Source organism: Pleurodeles waltl, chromosome 4_1, assembly GCF_031143425.1.
Source record: "Pleurodeles waltl isolate 20211129_DDA chromosome 4_1, aPleWal1.hap1.20221129, whole genome shotgun sequence".
Taxonomy (NCBI): domain Eukaryota; kingdom Metazoa; phylum Chordata; class Amphibia; order Caudata; family Salamandridae; genus Pleurodeles; species Pleurodeles waltl.
The window spans coordinates 607598324-607622123 of record NC_090442.1 but is presented as its reverse complement, the minus strand read 5'-3'; the positions used below and the strand labels follow the sequence as shown (position 1 = coordinate 607622123).

Below are 23800 nucleotides of genomic sequence, written 5' to 3'. Positions count from 1 at the left end.
CCTCAGGGCTAGTAGCCATTGGCTACTAACCCCCCAGACCTAAACACGCCCTTAAATTTAGTATTTAAGGGCTACCCTGAACCCTAGAAAATTAGATTCCTGCAACTACAAGAAGAAGGACTGCCTAGCTGAAAACCCCTGCAGAGGAAGACCAGAAGACGACAACTGCCTTGGCTCCAGAAACTCACCGGCCTGTCTCCTGCCTTCCAAAGATCCTGCTCCAGCGACGCCTTCCGAAGGGACCAGCGACCTCGACATCCTCTGAGGACTGCCCCTGCTTCGAAAAGACAAGAAACTCCCGAGGACAGCGGACCTGCTCCAAGAAAAGCTGCAACTTTGTTTCCAGCAGCTTTAAAGAACCCTGCAAGCTCCCCGCAAGAAGCGTGAGACTTGCAACACTGCACCCGGCGACCCCGACTCGGCTGGTGGAGATCCGACGCCTCAGGAGGGACCCCAGGACTACTCTGATACTGTGAGTACCAAAACCTGTCCCCCCTGAGCCCCCACAGCGCCGCCTGCAGAGGGAATCCCGAGGCTTCCCCTGACCGCGACTCCTTGAATCCAAAGCCCCGACACCTGGGAGAGACCCTGCATCCGCAGCCCCCAGGACCTGAAGGACCGGACTTTCACTGGAGGAGTGACCCCCAGGAGCCCCTCTCCCTTGACCAAGTGGAGGTTTCCCCGAGGAACCCCCCCCCTTGCCTGCCTGCAGCACTGAAGAGATCCCTAGATCTCCCATTGACTTCCCTTACAAACCCGACGCTTGTTCCTACACTGCACCCGGCCGCCCCCGCGCCGCTGAGGGTGAAATTTCTGTGTGGACTTGTGTCCCCCCCCCGGTGCCCTACAAAACCCCCCTGGTCTGCCCTCCGAAGACGCGGGTACTTACCTGCAAGCAGACCGGAACCGGGGCACCCCCTTCTCTCCATTCTAGCCTATGTGTTTTGGGCACCACTTTGAACTCTGCACCTGACCGGCCCTGAGCTGCTGGTGTGGTGACTTTGGGGTTGCTCTGAACCCCCAACGGTGGGCTACCTTGGACCAAGAACTAAGCCCTGTAAGTGTCTTACTTACCTGGTTAACCTAACAAATACTTACCTCCCCTAGGAACTGTGAAAAATTGCACTAAGTGTCCACTTTTAAAACAGCTATTTGTCAATAACTTGTAAAGTATACATGCAATTTTTATGCTTTAAAGTTCCTAAAGTACTTACCTGCAATACCTTTCGAATGAGATATTACATGTAGAATTTGAACCTGTGGTTCTTAAAATAAACTAAGGAAAGATATTTTTTTCTATATAAAAACCTATTGGCTGGATTTGTCTCTGAGTGTGTGTACCTCATTTATTGTCTATGTGTATGTACAACAAATGCTTAACACTACTCCTTGGATAAGCCTACTGCTCGACCACACTACCACAAAATAGAGCATTAGTATTATCTATTTTTACCACTATTTTACCTCTAAGGGGAACCCTTGGACTCTGTGCATGCTATTCCTTACTTTGAAATAGCACATACAGAGCCAACTTCCTACAAAGGTGTTATCACCTTATCCAGCAGAATGGCTAGTAAATCAGCATCCCAAGACCAGAGGCTTCAAAGACTCTGTTGCCTTTGATATGTGACCATGGCTTCCCCCAGCCCTGGGTAATGTCACCTCCCTACCCTGAGGCCCATTTGGCATAAGGACAGGAGGGAAATTAGTTGTGCAGGTAGGCGTGTGGTACTACCAAGCTAGTCATTCCCCTAAAGTGGACTGCCTGATGTGCACCACAAAGGAAGGGTTCCACCATCTTGATTTTGGTGGCACTAGGAACTCTGGGACAAGGTTATGCCCACTCACTACAGTAAGTGGTCATATAGTGGGTGTAGACAACCCAGGGATAAGTAGCCCTTTGGCTACTATCCCACCCTCCCTAAACACAACTAGGTTCAGTGTTTAGGTGACCCCGACACCAAGAATTTAGATGAGCCTTAATACAAAAAGAACAAAGACAAAGAATAGCAGATGACGCAAGAACTGAGAATTGGCTGTGGACTTGGCGCAAAACACTGCCTATCTGCTCCTGTCCCAACAATTCCAAAGAGTTGACTCGGCCTGCAGCTGTGCATCCTTTGCACCCCCCTAGTCAGCATCTCCCTTGGAGTGGGGAGGCCACTTCACTGCACCAGCAGGCATCAACTGCAATTGTCGGGTTTTCCATTTTGCTGACCATCTGGTCCACTGGGGGACCATCTCAACAGGAAGAGGATGACAAGTACTCAGTGGTTTAGTCCTGTCGACCTAGCCTGTTTTTGAGACGGTGAGTATGCCCGGGGTGTCCCTGCATCAATATCTGAGCAGTTTAGGCTTATCAGAGGGTAGTGCTAAGCATTTGTTGAACACACAGTCAGTAAATGAGACATACACTCAAGAAGAAGCTCAAGGCCAATTTAGAAAAATTTCAGGTACTTCATAACTGGGTAAGTACTGGTCCAGTTTATCACCTTTTGCAGGTAAGTAAAAATGTCTCTCAGACGCGTTTTACGCAGCATTGCTTTCCTGTGGAGAAAAAAACTCCATACAGGTATTTTCAAATGATTTTTGAGGGTCCCCTCAAGGGACTAGGGGGCTGAGATCCAGGGTGCCACCAGCAGTTCAGGTTTACCTGCCCTGGAGTGTCAGGTTGCGGAGGTGCTGGACAGGTTTTTAGCATTATACGCTACACCGTAGGAATAGAGAGGGGCAGCCCAGAAACAGGCTGCGGAGGAAGACTTGGGCTCAGGTCCTGAAGCTCCCAGCAAGGGTTGCCGTGGACTCAAGCCAAGGAGCCTGGGTGCAGAGGGTTTTGGTCAGCTGGTGCCCGTGTGTCAAAGGTTCCCACAGTTCTCAGTTAGACCTGAAAGGGGGGGACAAAAAAGGATAGTTGGGCCACTTTCAATGCTGGCCTCTGGTGCTGAAGTCCCTCGTCTGCTGGTTGATCTTTGTGGTGTTGGACTCAAACAAGGTTGGTTGCTTCAAGGGGTCCGGTCCAGGTATTGGTGCAGGGTGGCTTCAGCTGGTCCTGACCTGGCGTCTTCTCACTAGGTGGGAAGATTGACTCTCACCCCTTGGAGACTTGTGTCCTCCTACTGGGCAGCTACTCTGTGGTTGAACCCAGTAGACAGCAGAACAGTGAACGAAATGTTGCGGTCGGTGCATGCTAGTTGCATGGAAGTGGCTCCTCCACTTGAAGGGAAATGCTGACAGCTTGGCGAAGTGCTGGAGGCCTCAGAGGCTTTTGATGATGCAAAGCTGCAGGACGTGATTGTCAGGACAGGAGCAGGTAGACAGGCAGTGTTTGCAGCCAAAGTCCTCCAGCAGTCTGCAGTTTTCACTTCAGCTCTTCTTTGTCCTCTTCTTTCTTCACTCTGAGAAATCTAAGTTCCTGGTGCAAGTGGGCCACCTAAATACTCAATTTAGGGGCATTTAAGTGAGTATCGGGTAGCCGCCAATGGGCTACGTATCCCTGGAGTGATGACACCTCTTATATGACCACTTCTTGTGGTGAGTGGGCATAACCCTGTCCCAGAATTTCTAATTTCACCAAAAGCAAGATGGAGGAACCCTTCCTTTGTGAAGCACATCAAGCGGCCCACTTTAGAAGTGTGACTAGCCCGGTAGTGCAACACACCTCCTTGCATAGTTAATTTCTCTCCTGTCCTGGTGTCAAATGTGCATCATGGCAGGGGTGGCCTCTCCCAGGTCTGGGCAAAGCTGGGGTTGCATAAATGTGACAGGGACTTTAAAGTCCCTGGCCTTGGTATGCAGATTCAGTAGCCATCCTGCTGGAGAAGGTAACACCACCTTCCTCTGGATCAGGTACTCTTTCTGGCCTCTGAGAACGCAGGTTATCACCTCCAGGGGGTCAGAAACTCTTCTGTGGTGGCAGGCTGGTCGGTACCAGTCAACCAACAGAGAAGAATACGAGGTTTCGGTGGGCACCTCTAAGGTGCCCTCTGGGTGTTTGTCATAATAAATCCAATACTGGCACAAGTATGGATTTATTAAATTGTGGTGTTTGATACCAATCACCATAGGTTTCGGTGAAGTCATTATGTAGCTGGGTGACTTGTAATGACCTGTGCCCAGTACATACCTTAAGATGGCTTCCCTGTTCACTTGCTATGTCTAGCAATTGAACTAGACATCACAGGGGCGAATCTGCTCATGCAGATATGACTTCACATATAATATAATGCACCCAGCCTTAGGGCCTTAAGGCTATACAAGGGACTTAAATATATTATATGCAGTGATTTTGGCATGGCACTTATTGAGTATTCCATGTCGTATTTTCACTCATGGCTTGCACCATGACACACAATCTGCAATGGCAGGCTGCATGCAACTTGTAGGGGGGTCTCTTAGGGTGGCATAATACATGCTGCAGCGTCTTGGGGACCCTCTTCCATACCAAGGCCCCATGTATCAGGGCTACCATTTACTAGGGACTTACAGGGCTGGCAAAGTGTATGCCAGTTGTACACAGTTAGATGTTTAACTTCCTTTTAGGGAAAGAGCACTTGCACTGGGGACCTGGTTAGCAGGAAGCCAGTGCACCTCCAGCAGTAAAACATCAGTACCAGTGGCATAAAAGTTGGGGTTATCATGCCAAAAGGAGCACTTTCCTACAATGTGCAGTCCAGGTTGTTGGATATAAATTTTGATGGGTCTTGCTACTTTGAAAGAAAACCTGATGATTCCTTAGAGACAAACAGAGTAAGGCTACAGCATGTGCTTTAGGTTTAGCACACCACCTAGGTGCTTCCATCATCAGTGCAGACTATTAATGGGTTTCAATCACCCCTTTGACAGACAGCAAATCAAAGTCTCTATGTAACAGCTGTTGTCTTACAGGCAATACAGGAGCGAAGGTCCCAGTGAAGGCAGACAACCTTCGAGTTCTTCATTGTCACAGGTGTCTATCTAATTTTCTTCCAAAATTGCAGGAAGCTACCTTGGATAGTTGTGTGTTACAACTGATAAAGTACAGTTACTCTTTGTGATAAAACTCCCTCAAATACATCAGCTTCCCTCAACACAAACCTCTTAATCTAATAGGTGCTATCCCTCCTAGTCAAAGGTGCAGTAGGATTGTTCCCAGTTGCCTATTCAGTCCCCTGTTGTTACTTGTGGTATTTTCTAGTTCCCTAAAAGGAGAGGTGGTCCGAACTTATCCTAGACCTAGGTTGCCTGTACAAATTCCTCAGGGAATAAAAATCAATCTGGTAAATCTGCTTCAATTTTTTGGGCACTCAGGAATAGGATACATACGTTCAGATTACTATTCTTCCCCAGCGCAGGCAGAACCTTCTCTCTGATGCCAGTGACCTCTATTAACAGTTCATAGTCACACCATTTGGACTGACAGTTCATGCCAAGGATGTTCATAAACATTCTGGCTGTATTTCTGGCTTGAATAACAGTCCTAATGTACCCTTAGTTGGTTGAGTGTTTACTGATTATGGATACTCCTCAGGATCTAAACAAACTTGGCTAACCGAATCACATTTTGGCATTAATTAGGTGTCTCCATCAATTGAGAGATTTCTTATTTGAACCCAAACTTTTGATTCAGTTTATATGGCGACACTGGCCAGGTGACGACTTTTCCACCTTCAGAATATTTTAGCCATATTTAAGCAGTGGTGTCTTATTGCTTCCACTCAGAGTGCTCAGGTGATTCTAAAACTTCTACACTTAATGAACTCCTGTGTGTAGGAAGTTGGCTCTGTATGCACTATTTCAAAGTAAGGAATAGTATGCACAGAGTCCAAGGGTTCCCCTTAGAGGTAAGATAGTGGCAAAAAGAGATAATACTAATGCTCTATTTTGTGGTAGTGTGGTCGAGCAGTAGGCTTATCAAAGGAGTAGTGTTGAGCATTTGTTGTACACACACAGGCAATAAGTGAGGAACACACACTCAAAGACAATACCAGGCCAATAGGTTTTTGTATAGAAAAATATATTTTAAGAACCACAGGTTCAAGATTTACATGTAATACTTCAAATGAAAGGTATTGCAGGTAGGTACTTTAGGAACTTTGAATTAGCAAAATAGCATATACAGTTTTCACATAAATGACATATAGCTATTTTAAAACTAGACAGTGCAATTTTCAACAGTTCCTGGGGAAAGTAAGAGTTTGTTAGTTTTTGCAGGTAAGTAAACCACCTACGGAGTTCAAGTTTGGGTCCAAGGTAGCCCACCGTTGGGGTTCAGAGCAACCCCAAAGTTACCACACCAGCAGCTCAGGGCCGGTCAGGTGCAGAGGTCAAAGAGGTGCCCAAAACACATAGGCTTCAATGGAGAGAAGGGGGTGCCCCGGTTCCAGTCTGCCAGCAGGTAAGTACCCGTGTCTTCGGAGGGCAGACCAGGGGGGTTTTGTAGGGCACCGGGGGGGGGGACATAAGTCCACACAGAAAGTACACCCTCAGCAGCGCGGGGCGGCCGGGTGCAGTGTGCAAACTAGCGTCGGGTTTCCAATGAGAGTCAATGGGGGACCAAGGGGTCTCTTCAGCGGTGCAGGCAGGCAAAGGGGGGGGGGGGGCTCCTCGGGGTAGCCACCACCTAGGCAAGGGAGAGGGCCTCCTGGGGGTCACTCCTGCACTGAAGTTCCGTTCCTTCAGGTGCTGGGGGCTGCGGGTGCAGGGTCTTTTCCAGCCGTCGGGATTTTAGAGTCAGGCATTCGCGGTCAGGGGGAGCCTCGGGATTCCCTCTGCAGGCGTCGCTGTGGGGGCTCAGGGGGGACAACTTTGGTTACTCACGGTCTTGGAGTCGCCGGAGGGTCCTCCCTGAGGTGTTGGTTCTCCACCAGTCGAGTCGGGTCGCCGGGTGCAGTGTTGCAAGTCTCACGCTTCTTGCGGGGATTTGCAGGGGTCTTTAAATCTGCTCCTCTGTAACAAAGTTGCAGTCTTTTTGGAGCAGGGCCGCTGTCCTCAGGAGTTTCTTGTCTTTCCTGAAGCAGGGCAGTCCTCTGAGGATTCAGAGGTCGCTGGTCCTGGGGAAAGCGTCGCTGGAGCAGGTTTCTTTAGAAGGCAGGAGACAGGCCGGTAGGTCTGGGGCCAAAGCAGTTGGTGTCTTCTTTTCTTGTTCTGCAGGGGTCTTTCAGCTCAGCAGTCCTCTTCTTCTTGTAGTTGCAGGAATCTAAATTCTTAGGTTCAGGGGAGCCCTTAAATACTAAATTTAAGGGCGTGTTTAGGTCTGGGGGGTTAGTAGCCAATGGCTACTAGCCCTGAGGGTGGGTACACGCTCTTTGTGCCTCCTCCCAAGGGGAGGGGGTCACAATCCTATCCCTATTGGGGGAATCCTCCATCTGCAAGATGGAGGATTTCTAAAAGTTAGTCACTTCAGCTCAGGACACCTTAGGGGCTGTCCTGACTGGCCAGTGGCTCCTCCTTGTTATTCTCATTATTTCCTCCGGCCTTGCTGCCAAAAGTGGGGCCGTGGCCGGAGGGGGCGGGCAACTCCACTAGCTGGAGTGCCCTGCGGTGCTGGAACAAAGGGGGTGAGCCTTTGAGGCTCACCGGCAGGTGTTACAGCTCCTGCCTGGGGGAGGTGTTAGCATCTCCACCCAGTGCAGGCTTTGTTACTGGCCTCAGAGTGACAAAGGCACTCTCCCCTTGGGGCCAGCAACATGTCTCGGTTGTGGCAGGCTGCTGGAACCAGTCAGCCTACACAGATAGTCGGTTAAGGTTTCAGGGGGCACCTCTAAGGTGCCCTCTGGGGTGTATTTCACAATAAAATGTACACTGGCATCAGTGTGCATTTATTGTGCTGAGAAGTTTGATACCAAACTTCCCAGTTTTCAGTGTAGCCATTATGGTGCTGTGGAGTTCGTGTTAAACAGACTCCCAGACCATATACTCTTATGGCTACCCTGCACTTACAATGTCTAAGGTTTTGCTTAGACACTGTAGGGGCACAGTGCTCATCCACTGGTGCCCTCACCTATGGTATAGTGCACCCTGCCTTAGGGCTGTAAGGCCTGCTAGAGGGGTGACTTATCTATACTGCATAGGCAGTGTGAGGTTGGCATGGCACCCTGAGGGGAGTGCCATGTCGACTTACTCGTTTTGTTCTCACCAGCACACACAAGCTGGCAAGCAGTGTGTCTGTGCTGAGTGAGGGGTCTCCAGGGTGGCATAATACATGCTGCAGCCCTTAGAGACCTTCCCTGGCATCAGGGCCCTTGGTACCAGGGGTACCAGTTACAAGCGACTCACCTGGATGCCAGGGTGTGCCAATTGTGTAAAACAAAAGTACAGGTTAGGGAAAGAACACTGGTGCTGGGGCCTGGTTAGCAGGTCTCAGCACACTTTCAATTCAAAACATAGCATCAGCAAAGGCAAAAAGTCAGGGGGTAACCATGCCAAGGAGGCGTTTCCTTACAGACACTATATCATCCGTTGAACAGTCCGTGAACCAAAATGGACATGATCAGATATTCTTATGTGTGTACCCCCATAATATGGCCCAATAAGTTAACTCATGCCTCTGACACGTTCTCTGCAGCTCACAAAATTGAATCCCTGCAATTCTGAGTGAGGCGTCACCCTTTAGAGGTTAGTAAATGTAGTGCCTTTAATTTGGTAAATAGTGACATCTACTGTATATAATGCTTGGAAACAAATTATTATTACTTATTGATGTAGATTGTAACAAGCATTGCCTACTAACAACACAAAGTTCTCATCATGTTTACTTCTGTAGCAACAGTTCTGGTGCTTAAGACAATAATGTAACCCAGTCAAACATACTGCTGAATTTTGTTCGTAGCTGAATAAAAAGCTTTGCCTCACAAATCTCCATTGCTTATATAGCTTACTCATTTTGACAAACAACAGCTAAACTAGAAATTCATGGCCTAGCAAAGCATCTGAAATGCTGCATATTTACACACCAGAGATTATATGCTCTGTTTCTCCTTGGGGCTCACTATCTGGTCATGCCACTTAGTGTCAGTCACAGGTGAGGTTTTCTATAAAGTTCATAATGGAAGAGGACATAAGTATTTGTTACTATTGAATAGTAAGTTATCCAAATAAACTATCCCACAACCTACCTGGCAATACTTGCTGTCATTACAGCACTTTGGCTGTACAACTACTTTTTTAGATTTGTGTGTTATATTTGGCATTTTGTAACTCTGATTCCGCAAAGGTATCTGGCTCTAACAAAAAGCAAGCTCAACGGAGCTAGAGACCAAAGACTAACAAAAGTCACAGGAGAAACCTGTGGTGAAAAAAATGTTTTTCACACGCTTGAAAATGTCAACAAACTACAGAAAGAAAGAAGAGAAATCTGAAGGCTTTTACACAAAGTAGAGACCAGGACATAAAAGATACATTCTTCTAATCTGGTCATTTTGATGTTCTAAGTTCAAAGAAACCATAAAGTCTTTTGCTGCATGGAGCAAGTAGCCTAAATAAGAGACGTCTTATTCAAAAGGCTGCCTTACACAATAGAAGGTAAGCACATTTTGCTATTCAGAGTGCTTCAAATTGGGCTGTAAAGACCACTGTGAGCCAGGCACAGAGAAATCGGAAGAGGTGAGCAGAGTAAAGCTTACATGCTTTGCGAAATAGACTGGTCTACACGTTCTGCACCACTCGAATCCTCTCGGAGTGAGATTCAGTGATGCAAAGGAGCTTGCCATAAAGGAGCCTGACTCGAGTGATCCTAGTAACAACTGAGCAATGTCATTGCGAAACAATCTGAAATAATGGAGCAAAGGACATGAAAGTTGGAAAGCAGACAAAGAGACAGATTCTGGGTTTTAAGCTGAAAGGTAGGATAAATATCATGATTGATCTATTGATCTTAAAACCTAGTAGCTAAAATCCTAACCTTGGAAAACAAGTGCCCACATTAGAATGCCAGAAGCTCAGACTCCAGTTACTCCATCATCTCTTGTTGAACACAATCTTTTTTTTTGTTATGTAATATGAGTTGTGTGGTCATTTCAATGCTGAAAGTTTATTCTGTAGTTCTGCCCTCACAATACAAGGACCTTGAACATTTAGGATGGTCTGGGAGTCATTAAAATATGTATAGACTTGATTTGTAAACGTTCTGGAACAAGATATTGTCGTGGGTTCATTTTGCACTCTGCTTGGGAACACATATTTTAGCTTAGCTTAGGCCTGAATCCTGTGCACTTTCACCTACATATGTGCTCTGATTTCATGTATTCATTTTTATTCAGTGGGGATTTTTTTGTTTTCTGACCAGCTGTTAATCTGTGATTCGGTGAAAGCGCTGTTATTATTCTGTGCTTGACATTTCACCATCTACTTCTGTCCAAGGCTGACAAGAACAGTACACAATTATCCATCTAGCAATTGTCGGCACAAGAGTATATAAACAGTCTGACACTTAGGCACATGCCCATGTCGGGCCTTTCCATGGAACAGAAATAGGTTTCTCATAAAAACATTGTACAGGCCCAGGGACGACAGGGAGGTAATTCCAGCCAGAGTTCCATTTAAACTGCATCCCTTTCATTGCTCACTTCAGCCATTTCTCTACAGCCAACCAAGTAGACGGCAGGCAGACCCCTTATTCAGGTAATGGGCGTTGGGTGCTCCTCTCATGGACTAAGTATGGACAGATTGGGCTATCACTGCTGTGCTCTCTCATAGGAGTTAGGGGTTAGGTAGAATACATTTATGTATGTTATTTCAATATGTTGGGACTGTTTTTCTTCTCTCTGGTCACCACAATTCTAATCCTGTTATGTCTCAGTGCCCTAATAGTTGCAGCTCATATATTTTATTGTAGATTGCAGTCTTTAAAAAAAAAATATTGAAAACCTTTCTGCATCTCTTTCGTTGGCCTAAGTGTGTGTATGAAACCTTTTACTAATGAGAGAAAAGGGTGAGATTTGTTTACCATGACTTACCCTCAGAAACCACAAAGTGTCATGTTTCAGGCTGTCCCAAATCACCTTTTCTTCCAGGTTTGGGTGAGTTGCTGCTAGCTTGCTGTAATGGTTGGATGGACAGCTGTCAAGACAGTGTGGGATTGACTCGGTCATCCACAAATGATGGTGCTGCTATCCCTAATCCAGCAATCTCGTTCTAACAATGGGAGTCCTACGACAACATAGCAAACTGTGTATGACAGCCAAACATGTTGTATGTCTGCATATAATTTCGAAGTGTATGAAGATGGATTGTTTTGTTTATCAACTTGCTTTTTACTTTCTAGCAATGAATATTATCCTGCAGATTTGTTGGTAGCTCCAACCCAGGATTTGAGAAAGAAGCGTAAAGATCGCTTGACCTCTTTAACTGCACCAGAAGAGAATAGTGGTAAAGAAACAGAAACAGTTGAGAATGAGGATGACGGCATGGAGATTGATCTAAAGTATGAGGTGCCACAGAAAAAGAAAACAAGAAGAGCTGCTGGAAAGTATGTGAATTTTGACACATCAAAGTTGGTAAAATTGTTGTTTTATCAATCGTCAATGATACCCTCAAAACAGAGTTTTGTTTTCTGTTAGATATCTCATTTTTTTCATATTGGTCATGATTAATAGGCTATGTCTTGTATTTATTAACTGACCCTTTCAGCCTTCAAACCCTGTCTTTCGGAAATGGTCTGTCCTCCAAATACCACTCAGAGCAGTTGAAAGTGCAGTTATAGACTGTTTATTTTCTTTAATGTAAACAAAAACTAGGATTTGGCTGTCTTCCAGCCACAATGTCTTTTTCTAATGGACCTACCGTGACTTAATACATAGGGAATATGAATTCATCTGTATCCCTTTACAGACTATCATTGTTTGCCCTTTCTGCATGCCAGTGTAATGACTTAAAAATCAGGCCAAACTAAATTATTTCTTGCTTACATGTACACGTTTAACAATGAAGACTGTGGACAGGCCTTCCCCAAAAGTCTCACGCAGTATGGTCTCTACGAAGTCTTCTATTTTGGTGAGAGCGGTGGGCTCAGGGATACCTGTGATCCTCAGGTTGTTGTGCTTAGGAGCACGCTTCAAGAACGTTGTTTTTTGCCTTTGAGTTCAAGCAACCTGTTCATCCTCAATAGTTGCTCTTTGGGGTCTGATTTTGCGTCGTCCACATCTGACACATGATTTTCCAGATGTCCAGGGTATCTTCATGATTGTCCACACTTCGACAGGATCCAGGCGGTTAGTGAGGATGTCTAGCTAGAAACTCTTTTATATCATTGTTGTCGTGATGATCCTACCCTGAGCGTTCTAGGGAGGCCTCAGAGTGCATCTTGTGGCCCACTTGCCAGGTGAAGCGCCTGCTCTCGAATAGGAGCTTGGATTCTTTGGCATCATGTTTGCCAATGATCAGGTGGTGCGACAGTTGATGAGGTCGCCCCAAATAGGCCACCAAAAAAGAACTAAGCAAGCCATTTGGTCCGAGAGCCAGAGACTGGGGAGGTTATGGCCAATGATAGGTGCTACAGTGTCCTTTGGTCCCCGTAATGCCCTGTAACTCCCTTCCAGCCAGGGGGCACGAGCAGGCCCTGGCCCCAATCACAGCCGGGGGACCCCTCGCGATCTGAATCTACAAGGATGTAACACCAGGCACGTCCCCAGCAGTGGTGCAGGCTGCCCCTGTAACTCACTAAAGAATGTGTCTTAATGTAAATGAGAGAGGCGCCCATCCTGCATAACTGTAGTTGTGGGGAAGCAGATTGGATCAGGTGGGCATAATGTGAGCAACTGCATGCTTGAAGAGCTGTGGATGCGCTCTCTGCACGTGCAGCCAGTCTCGGGCCAGCAACAGGGCTCCTACACCCCTCGCTCATCCGGTCACAGGTGTGTGGACACTCATGCCCCAGGTGTATTTACATTGGCTCTGGGTGGCTGGGGGAGCGATTGGCAGTACAGGCCTGTGGCACACAGTGGACGGCCATGCAGCCGGCACAGCCCTTCCAGGTTTCCCACAGGACCTGGCGCCTTGCAGCCAAATTAATGTAGCAGCCTGATTGGGATTCCGGCCACAAGTGATGCAGCACCCCACCAGGTATGTTGGCAATGCCCAGAGCGGCCTCACTCACCATTATCACGGGCTAAAGACTGCGATGTATGTCTCTAGCGACTGGCCGGGATCTCGCAATCCACCACACCGATCCTGAACAGCTGTGGGCATGGGGCCCCTAATGATGTCCTCCAGTCTGGGGGCCCGGGAAGGGCAGCAAATGTCTCCTAGTTCAAGCCCGCAGCACAGTGGGTGGGCCCCATGCGCAAAATGCGGATCTCAAATTGCATCTGTGGGAGACTCAGCCAATGCTGAAGAGCGGGGCCATCCATAAATGCCGTCTACCAAAGGCACGGCAGGCGGATGGCGCACACAGCCCCGGAAGGACTGGCACGTGGCCCTCCATCCACCATTCCAGCAACCACTTATGGCCGGAGCTCAGCTGCGCACAGTAGAGGCTGCACCTTTATTCAGGTAGCTTAGCCTCGACTTCCAGGCATGTGCCTTTTTAACCTAGATAAACATGCTCTGTTTTATTATTTATCATTTATTCATTTCAACAGCACTTGCAGTTCCTGTGTTTTATAAGAAATGTTTTTGTTATAATCAGTTGCCATTCCATGAAAGCGTCATTATCAGTACGTATTGAATTGTCATTGTGTCCCTCTGCTTCACAGAGTATGAACAGGTCAGGCATTTTTCCTATGATATTGATGATCCATGTTTGCGCAGACAATCTCGGTACATACCCACATTAGGATGTCTGCACGAACAATAACATGGGCCTTATATAAACATTCTGTGAGACCAAGGTCATTAGACGGGGTTCCACCCAGGATCATCATCTACTCTGCGTATTATTTTGCAGCAGACTTCGGCCTTTGCGTGTCTACATAGCTTGATTTGGGGACTGGAGGCCGACCTTGTTCCAAGGTAACTGGGGCTGGGGTGCTTCTCATGGACATGTTTTGGGTAGATTAGGTTTATCGTACCTTGCTCTCTTTAGGGTAGACAGTAAGCTTTAGGGGGGAGTTTGTGTATTCATCTTTGTTGCAAAATGTTAGGATTGTTCATATTCACATCACTTATTTTCACAATCCTGATTTTTTGTCTGTCATTATTCTAATCATTGCAGCTCATGAATTTTACAGTAGATTGCAGTCTTTTCAACACATATATTGAAAATGTTCCTGCATCTTCTTCTTTGACTGTGTGTGTGTGTGTGTGTATGTATAAGAGACTCATTTCCAACGAGAGGAAAGTATAAGACTTATTGCACTGCTAATCCCTGAGAGGATTTCTGAGTCCATACGCTGCCAGAAATCACCTTTACTGTTCCTGTTTTTGGGCGAGGTGCTGCTAGAGAGCCAGGAGGGTTGGGCTAACAGTTGGCAACTGTTTCTGGAGTGACTCAGTCGCCTACAATTAGAGGTGCTGCTGCCCCTAATCCAGCAGTCTTGTGGAGATACAAGGGTCCTTACGACGTGGCACCACCACTGATGGTGTAGGCACTGATTTACAAGTCTTCTGAGTATCTCTATCTCACACACACTAAAGGTACGCTAAGTACCATTATACGTAGATGTCCGTGGTTTTAGGAATAAACCTCCTCAGTTAAATAGGGAGCGTCGGTGTTCCATACTCGGATACCTCCTTGACCTGGCAAACACCATCAACTTTCCAGAGAACTGCAGACACGCGTTTACGCAGTTTCTTATAGCCAGTGGCTTAACAGATTAGGGCGAGAAGCCACATTCGTTGTGGAAGCTCATGAAGCATACCAAACAGAAACATTTTACTCTTGGGTCACCTTTCCTGATCTGTATGACAATTCACTCACATTTCACACTTAGAGAATAGCAAATGTACCACAGCGGTACCAAGCTTATCAACATTTAGAATACCACTTTCTTATCAAGAACCTCAAATCTGGTTCAGTAGAGCCCTTCCACATGTAATACAACCCATGAGATTAGGTCCTTTAATCAATGACGGACCAACATGGCTAACGTTTTCAATGTACACTCCACATCCTGATGTGCAGACTATGAAAGTAGCAGATGTACGCACACTTTATAATGAGCTAATAGCAATATATTGATAACTAATTCAGTTCGTAATGCAGACTTTGAACACGCAGTGAGGGCTGCTCCAGCTATGCATCAATTGGCAGTTACAGGTCTTAATCCTCAAACTGTACATTCAATGATGGGCAAAGTACCCACGGAACGGGAACAGATTCCGTTCTGGGTGGCACAAAAAAACTAATCAACTGGAAGCAGTGTTTCTCCATACGAGAGCGCAAGATAAACATAGAATCCTCTCTGTGTACTTACCATTCGGAATGGTTGCATCAGAAAAGGACTGGGCCACATGGTGTACACAACCACATATGGTATCCCAACTCTTGCCGGAAGTGTTAAAGCAAATTCAAAATGAACACAGGGCAGCCCCGGCCCTGGACTTTGGGATGAAACTGATGCATAACTTTGAATACAGTCTCTTCAATTGTTTTAAGCAATATTAAAGGGGAAGCAGTGGCATTAGCCATTCACCAATGGCTCAGAGAAGTTCCTCAATGGAACCAGGAGCCCGAGCTACCAAAGATTATCACCAAAACCTATACTAGTATAGGTGGGGGGGATAATCTGGGGCCCAGACCAACTAAACCGCAAATTCAGAGCGCCACTCCTAAGGAAGGTAGTAAATAAGCACAAGAAGGTTATAAAAAAACGCTGGGATAAATAGACAAAAGAAGTCAAAGAGCAGACTCTCTGCACCCGGACACCTCTGAAAGGAGATATAGGGGGTCATTCTGACCCTGGCGGCCGGTGACCGCCAGGGTCACCGACCACGGGAGCACCGCCAACAGGCTGGCGGTGCTCCCAAGGGCATTCTGACCGCGGCGGTTCAGCCGCGGTCAGAAAGGGTAAACCGGCGGTCTCCCGCCGGTTTACCGCTGCCCCATTGAATCCTCCATGGCGGCGGAGCGCGCTCCGCCGCCATGGGGATTCAGACACCCCCTACCGCCATCCTGTTCATGGTGGGAAACCCGCCATGAACAGGATGGCGGTAGGGGGTGCCGCGGGGCCCCTGGGGGCCCCTGCAGTGCCAATGGCATGGGCACTGCAGGGGCCCCCGTAAGAGGGCCCCACAAAGTATTTCAGTGTCTGCTTTGCAGACACTGAAATACGCGACGGGTGCAACTGCACCCGTCGCACCCCTGCAACTACCTCGTTGCAGGGGCATTTCCGCTGGGCCGGCGGGCGCTCTTTTGGAGAGCGCCCGCCGGCCCAGCGGAAATGTTTCAATGGCCGCCGCAGTCTTTTGACCGCGGTGCGGTCATTTGTCGGCGAGGCCGTCCGCCAAGGTCTGAATGACCCCCATAATCTCCGAAATAAAGAAACTATAAAATACCTCATAGATATCAATAGACTAAAATACGTCCCTCTCATCCCTTTCAGGACTCCCCCAGATAAACAGAGTTAGAGAGTGGGCTGGTCTGAACACTGCACTGATTACACGAAACAGAAGGACTTACAACGTTCCTCAGAAGCTTATGTTAAAAAGGAGGATAAATCTCCCCAACAGAAGCCACAATTTAAAAAGAAAAAGTGGCAGCAATTTCCATTAAACCTGCCAGCAGTCTTGAGAACATTGCTGAAGAACTGGACGTAGGTAGTGACTCTGCTGGACAGCGCGGCAGAAGTCACGATTTGTCGCCAGTCTTATAGGTCATCTGGATGTGACAGCAACTAATGACTTTCTCGTCATAGAGACAGCGGACAGGCGTGTTTCCCTACCTGACAGGGTTTATGAGTTAAAAATTCTAATTGAAGGGGACATAGATTGAACTATTGAAGTCACCTTCTGGGAAGCACTTAACTGGGATATTTTATTGGCAGAGAAAGTCTGGCTACCTAAATTTGTCTGCAAGCTCACACATGAGGAACATGTAATTCTGCCTTCTTTCTCAGTCCTAGTTCCAGTCGTGGTGAAGGAAGCCAATGCAGCTGACTGGGCTTTAGTGCAGGCTCCTGTGCTGTACCACAACCACGTGGGATGGGATAAGGAATCTCCCAACCATGTAATACCAGTTAGGTCCACACCACAGCCTCATCCACAGTATCCCATTAAGCACAAGGCTAAAGCTCCAGTGAGAGAGATTCTTGCCCAACTCAAGTACCTTGGAGTATTGAACCCTGTGTCTCTGCAATGAATAACCTGTTATTCCGTGTTGCAAGAGCAGACCATTCATATAGAATAGTCTTAGATTACAGACATTTAAACAGTTACACATGCACATATGCTATACACAATGCACACAGCACAACACTGATTAACAACATAGTGCATAAAAAATATAAAGCAACCTTGGACGTTTCCAGTTTATTTTTTTCTGTCAGAATCTACTGCCTGAAGTTTGGGATCATAGCACCTTCAGTGCATTAGACTCACAGTGACACTTTTGCCATTTGCCTCAAGGGTATAAGAACAGCCTAGGGTTGTTTTCAGCCCCATATAACATCAATATTACATGATATTGACCCCGAGGCCTTGTCCTAAATGGATGATATTTATCTCACAGATGACAACCTCAACATTCATATTGCCAGGGTTGATCGGATCATTCTTGGATTCACCACCCAGGGCTATAAATTAAATTTTAAGGAAATAAAATTTGCCTTTCTCAGTGTCCTATTCCTAGGATACAAGTTATCAGATGAAGGCAAGAGCCTGGCCCTGCACTTTCTAGAAAAATGGCACAACTTCAACCAAATACCATCAAGAAACTACAGTCATTGTTAAGTTTCTTTAACTTTGGCAGAACATACAAACTTGATTATGCACAACGCATAAAACCTCTTTATGACTTAATTTGTCCAGATTTCTCATACAAACATTGGACACTTGAACATATACACATTCTGAGAGACCTTCAGCAGGACATGCTTGAAGCAAAACATTTACACACACACGTAACAACAAAACAAACTTGGTCATCAGAATAATCGCTGGTGACATCAGGTTCATCTATGTTACTTTCAATGAGGGTGACACAGTACCCATAGCATACAAGTCCCATTTGTGTTCAAATGCGGAACAACGTTTTGCACCTACAGGAAAGATACTGACAGCTGTACAGATGGATGTCATTTAAGAGAGGCTAATTGCCCAAGGGAAATGCATTATTGTTGCTACCCCGGTGCCAGCTTTAGAGGCTGTTACCAAGGCAAGCATCCCTAACGCTAAAGCATTACATCCACGCTGTATACAACGGGCAACTTCTCAAACTGCAACTGATGTTGATTACATGTTTGACCCAAAATTGCAAACACAATAATTTTTTCAATATGAACAGGAGTACTCCACACCTTCCAATATACTACCACTTGATTATCACACTATCATTTACACTGATGGATTGGCACAACCAGCTATAGGTACTAAATGCCAATACTGAGCCACCTATGTAGCTGTAAGCGATGTGATGAGGGATGATGTATTTCACTCTCAGAATACCTACAGGCAGAGACCCTAGGGGACTGCGTGGCACAGCTGGCAGAGCTTAAGGCTCCAATGCTGGCACTGGAACATACAGCTCCAGCACACCCACACTAATTGTGTGTGATAAGAATTACTGCATCCAGTCCTACTATGATTATCTCAATCACTGGCTTTTGAACAGGTTCAGAGATTCCAAGGGGAACACCATAGAGCACAGAATGTTGAGGGGGAGGGTAGCTGACCTTAAGGACAGGCTACCAGATGCTCATGTAGCACTTTGTAGGGAATACTCTGACTGATGAAGCTACCAAATCCGCAGTAGCTGTGACTTGCTGTTATGCGAGGGTTGATAATGAGACACTGGCTGCCCTGAAAGCTTCGGCTGACGGCTAGTCTCTGCCAAAAGCATACCCTGCAAGATATACATATTGTATTAGTTCTCAGAATGTTGTATTTGCAACCAATCCAGGGTTAGGAGATGGTTTGATCCCCAACGAAGATCAGAGACCATTTCTTATCAAAACAGGACATGAAGGTGTCACTTCTGCTCTTGCAGGGGTGGCAGCCACCATTTCTCTTCTACAGAAACGCTTTTAGTGGCCAGTTCTATAGAAACAGACCAAGCAATATGTCCTTTGTTGTGACATTTGACAACACATAAACGGTTCTAACATTAAGCGCCCACCGCAGACACCCCGCTTGGTGTCAAACAGACCACTATAATGTGTGTACCTAGACTATTGTGGTCCCCTATAGCTTGGTGGTACATACAAATACATCTTAGTCACTATTGATTGCTGTTCTAGATTCCTGTAGGTATGGCCACAGCGGTCGGCTGACGCTCGAACTATTGTTAAAGATTTGGCAGTCTTCATCAGTACATAGGCGGTTGCAGCATTCCACTTGGACCAGGGCCCTGCTTTTGCCTTTAGGGCATTCAGGGACACAATGAGAATGATGGATGTTGAACTTCATTACTCTTCCCCATACCATTCCAAGGGTAATTTGGTTGTGGAGAGGAGTAATTAAGATTAGAAGCAATCCTTATCTGCAAGAGTATTAGGTTCAGGTCGTAGTTGGCTTCATCACTTATATGGGGTCTGGAGAGCATTAAATAATCTTGCACAATGTGGCCAATCCTGCTCAGTAGACCATGATTTCCCTTGGGTAGTACCCACTCCCTTCTCACTACCCAACAGGATATACCTCTACAAGCGATAAACAATGTTTCTGCAAGCACCAATTGTTATAACAATGAAACAATTGCCTCCTCGAGCATTTGGGGGTGGGTTAGTGGAGAATGAGCTTCTACTGATTCCAGTCATCACTTCACAGACATGACAAATCAGATGTGGGGCTATACAACTCCAATTCCACACAGACAGACTGCATCGTCCACTATGAACTGCCATAGCAAGTGGATCCATCCATCAGCTCTGCACCGGCTCTTGTATTTGCACGGACTGCTTATGGTTACTTCGTACACATTGATGACTTTTCTTCTGATTCTACAACAGAAACTGTATCAAAGACAGCAAGCTGTACATATGGCTTGAAAATAACTATTTAGATTATCCATGGCATTATTTCTGGATACTGTTGGCATTGATTGCCTTTCTGCTATGGATTGGCTTTCTCACTGTTTTCTTTCTCTTGATAAATGGGCATTACCTTCCTGAACGCCCTGCAGTTGAGCGGGTGGATGAGGTTTTAACACCTTACCTTTCTCCTTATAAAATTTGAAGAGACCTGTCCTTAGAGATCAGTTCAGCAGTTCCAATTCTTGATGGGATTGTTTGGGCTAAATTGCCCTTTGACAAAACGACCCTACTGAGGCCATTCAAATTCCTTATGTGTTTAAGATATCAATGACTGATGTTATTACACCTGGTGTTGTCTCAAATGGCTAGGATGTTAACAGTTGATTCTTTGCTTACCAAGGTAGACCACTACACTGTTTTCGAAAGTGAAGATGTGCATAGGAGCACAGCGTATTATGGGGTAATGTTCTGTTACAATCATTGGGGACATTACTTTCTGCACCGAGCCAGTTGACCCAGACCAGTTTTCAGTTATACACAGAAGAAAGTTTGACAGACTCCACCTGCAGGAAGTTCCGAAAAATGTGCAGAAAAGTTTGCATATTTTAGGGGAATGACCGAGAAAGACTGAGTCAGGTTATTTTAAATTACCACTGTCCAGAATGAGGAAAATATTGATAACCAATACAAAACTGTTTTATTTGGACCCCCTTTGTTTCCCGTCTTGCTGTTGAAGGCATTGAGTTTTGGAAGAACAATATTGATGTGAAAAGTGTATGGGGAACAAGAGATTGGCAAATACAGGGTAGAGAAGCTTTGTTTAAAGCATACCTTAAGCCTTTAAAAATTATATTTTTAAATTAAACAGTTCGACAAACATCATGCTTGGGGTTAGCAAAAATAAGAGATGATCTCGCCCAGGATCCCTGCACCTGCTAAATTTCACAATTGTCAAACACTTTTAAACGTTACTGAAGATGAACTAACAGCTTGGGTTCAGAATGTTACCTTTAATTCCTCACTTTTAAGTCCTGGTAGGTGGGTATTGTGGCCAAAGGATGCACATGGGTTGCCAGGTACGTTTTGTTAATTCCTCAGGGGGTTTTAGAGCAACCCGGCCGGACCCTTGCTATGTCTTGGGGGAACACTCAGGTATTGTTATTACATACAGTGTGGGTGAACTGTGCGAACAGTGGTTACGTTCTTCCATCTTAGCAGCAGTGAAACAACATCTTAGTCTTCTTTCTGAGGAGATTGACTTATAAGATTTCTTGATAGGACCTAGAAAGCCACACTCAAAACGTTTCCTGTATGCCATATATAATGAGATCTGGAAACGTTCCCAAATGGAAGCTGCTGCACGTTTAAGGGAGATAGATAAGGAAAATATGGAAATAGCTCCTGCTGTTCTATAAAAATGGTATGACAGAATATACACCCTGAATAATATAGTGTCATCTGCAGTTGACATCATTCAGAATGACATCCTTTCTACAACATGAGCAAAGTCAACTGCATTTCATCATACAGCTAGGTTGGAGGTTGCAAATCCTGAAACATGGCCATGTTCCTTGAAAATACATAAATAGTAGCGACCTGTTAGCAACAGACGATGACTCAAAAAGAAGCTAGTTACACCATGCTGAACATTGAAAAGTTAGAAAAGTTGCCTTTTACTGTGGCAGAAATTTCCTCAGCAGTATGGTTGATATATGGGGTTATAAATCTTCCTATTTCCATCATTCGTTTCACAAACTGTTTGAAACATTTTGCTTTAGGCAGATATGAGAGGCTACGAAATAGTCACATACACAAAGTGTGGGAGTTGCCTTTCGATTACAATTGCCTGAATGGGGAAACCAAGGTCTTTCTTAGCGGAAGCGAATGTGAGGCTATTGTGTCCTTGTATGATTTGTAAGCAGGTGACCTTGCACGACCTTTCAATGCGGAGGGCGCCAATTTGGCATGCCATCTGAATGATTCGTCAATCCCTTTGATTCGTCCAGTATTTCTGATTCTTTCAAATGGAAGTTATCTGATTCTGAACGAAGAAAGCTGCTCGGCATGAAGCCCGGAATTCCTTATGTCCCCAACACACGCACACGCACTCGCTCTTTCTCTCTCTGAGACTTTGAATGTCAATTTTGATAAGCTGAGCAGACTAAAAGCGCTATTGTTCCAAAATCAAGTAACTTTGACATCAGCAACAGAGACGTATGATCTCCAGTTAGCGAGGTCATCAGCTGAGATACAGTCCCTAATAAATACCATATTAAACCCCTACCTACTTAGTGGTGATCGCCAGAAAGTGCAACAGCATTTTTTATTTTCTAAATAACTTTAGTGCTGTTTGACAAATCGTCACGATATTTTCGATACTAGCTTGCCACTCACTTCAGCTGCTGTCTTAAAAGTTTTGGGTACTTCGTCAAGGGGGAGTCCAAAAAACTATTGTTTCCATGCAATTTCCATAGGGATTTTTAGACAAGAAAGGCTGGATGGAATTACACCAAATTTGATAGAAGTATAGATCTTTGTCCAGAAAGAGTCCTTTTTGTATTTTGGTGTAAATCTGACCAGTAGTTTTGGAGCTATTAAAGCCCAAAAAAAAATAGCTATCTAGTAACATAGTTTCTCTGCGTATCTGACAGATTGCTGAGATCTGATTGCCTGCCAGCACTTCAACCAGGAAGTGTTGGCAGCCATTTTGGGACTCTGACTCAGACGCGTCCCTAAAAAAAAAAAGTTACAAATATATAAAAGCAGCAGGATAGAAATACCCTGACCCCCTAGGCCTGGTGCTGGGGTCCTCCAGTAACCCCACCTGGGCAAAAAAGCTAATTTATTTGTTTAATTTTCGCAGCAAAAGTTGTGGAGGATCCGCAAATCTCTACACATTTTTTAAAAAAAGAACAAGGTCTTGCACGCTTGTTTGTATTTCATCCCCTGGATGGGCCATCCCAAGTAAAACAATCGAATATATTTTATGAGGATAGGACGCATGGCTGATATGGGCCCCGGTGACAGCCACTTACACAGGACCAGACCAATTAATTTAGAGGAGAGGGGCATTTGTATGCCTTTAAAGGACCATCACCTCCCTTAGCTTTGCCTTAATAAAAGAGTGGGGACGATTGGACCCCCCTCCTGTAGTGATAAATTGCCCTGGGGACCTCCACCTCCCTGAGGCTAAGGGAATTCTTTAAAGGGGGGGAGGGGCCACACAGCCCACCTCCTGGGCCATATTTGACCCAACGGAACCACCACCACCTCCCCGTGGCTGGCCCTACTTAAAGAAAGGAGGGGGACTGCACTGCCCCTATTTTGGAGCCGTTAATGGCCGTGGGGACCCGCCTGCCTATGTCCTGAGGTGCCCACCATCGGTACATAATACTTTGCAGTCACTTGGGAGCTATCACAGCTCACGCCAAGTGAGAGCAAACTAAGTCCGCCCGCAGAGGGCAGGAGGAGGAAATCTGCTCCTGCTCGCTGGGAGCGGATTTCATCTGTTCAGGAAAACAGATTTCTTGCTGCTCCTGCATTCAGGAGCAATGAGACGACCGGAGAATTGAGGCCCCTCCCTCACCAAATCAATGCAAGAGCTGATCAACTAATCATATTGCCAAAATTACACCTGACATGGTCACTGGAGGCATTACCTTGTAGTGTTTTATGCAAAGGCAGTGTAGATGTCCCAACCAGGTAGCACTTACTATAGAGCCAGTAGAAAGTACTCCAGTTGGGTGTACCTTTTCTGCAAA

General features: G+C 45.9%; 1 protein-coding gene across 1 annotated transcript in view; it reads left to right on the top strand.

The window, feature by feature from the left end:
- The window catches only part of UTP20 (UTP20 small subunit processome component), a 966235-nt gene that overhangs the window by 223097 nt on the left and 719338 nt on the right, over window positions 1-23800 (top strand). Inside the window, exon 22 of the mRNA XM_069229033.1 lies at window positions 11240-11443. Coding sequence (XP_069085134.1) covers window positions 11240-11443 — 204 coding nt within the window. The remainder of the gene's footprint in view (window positions 1-11239; window positions 11444-23800) is intronic.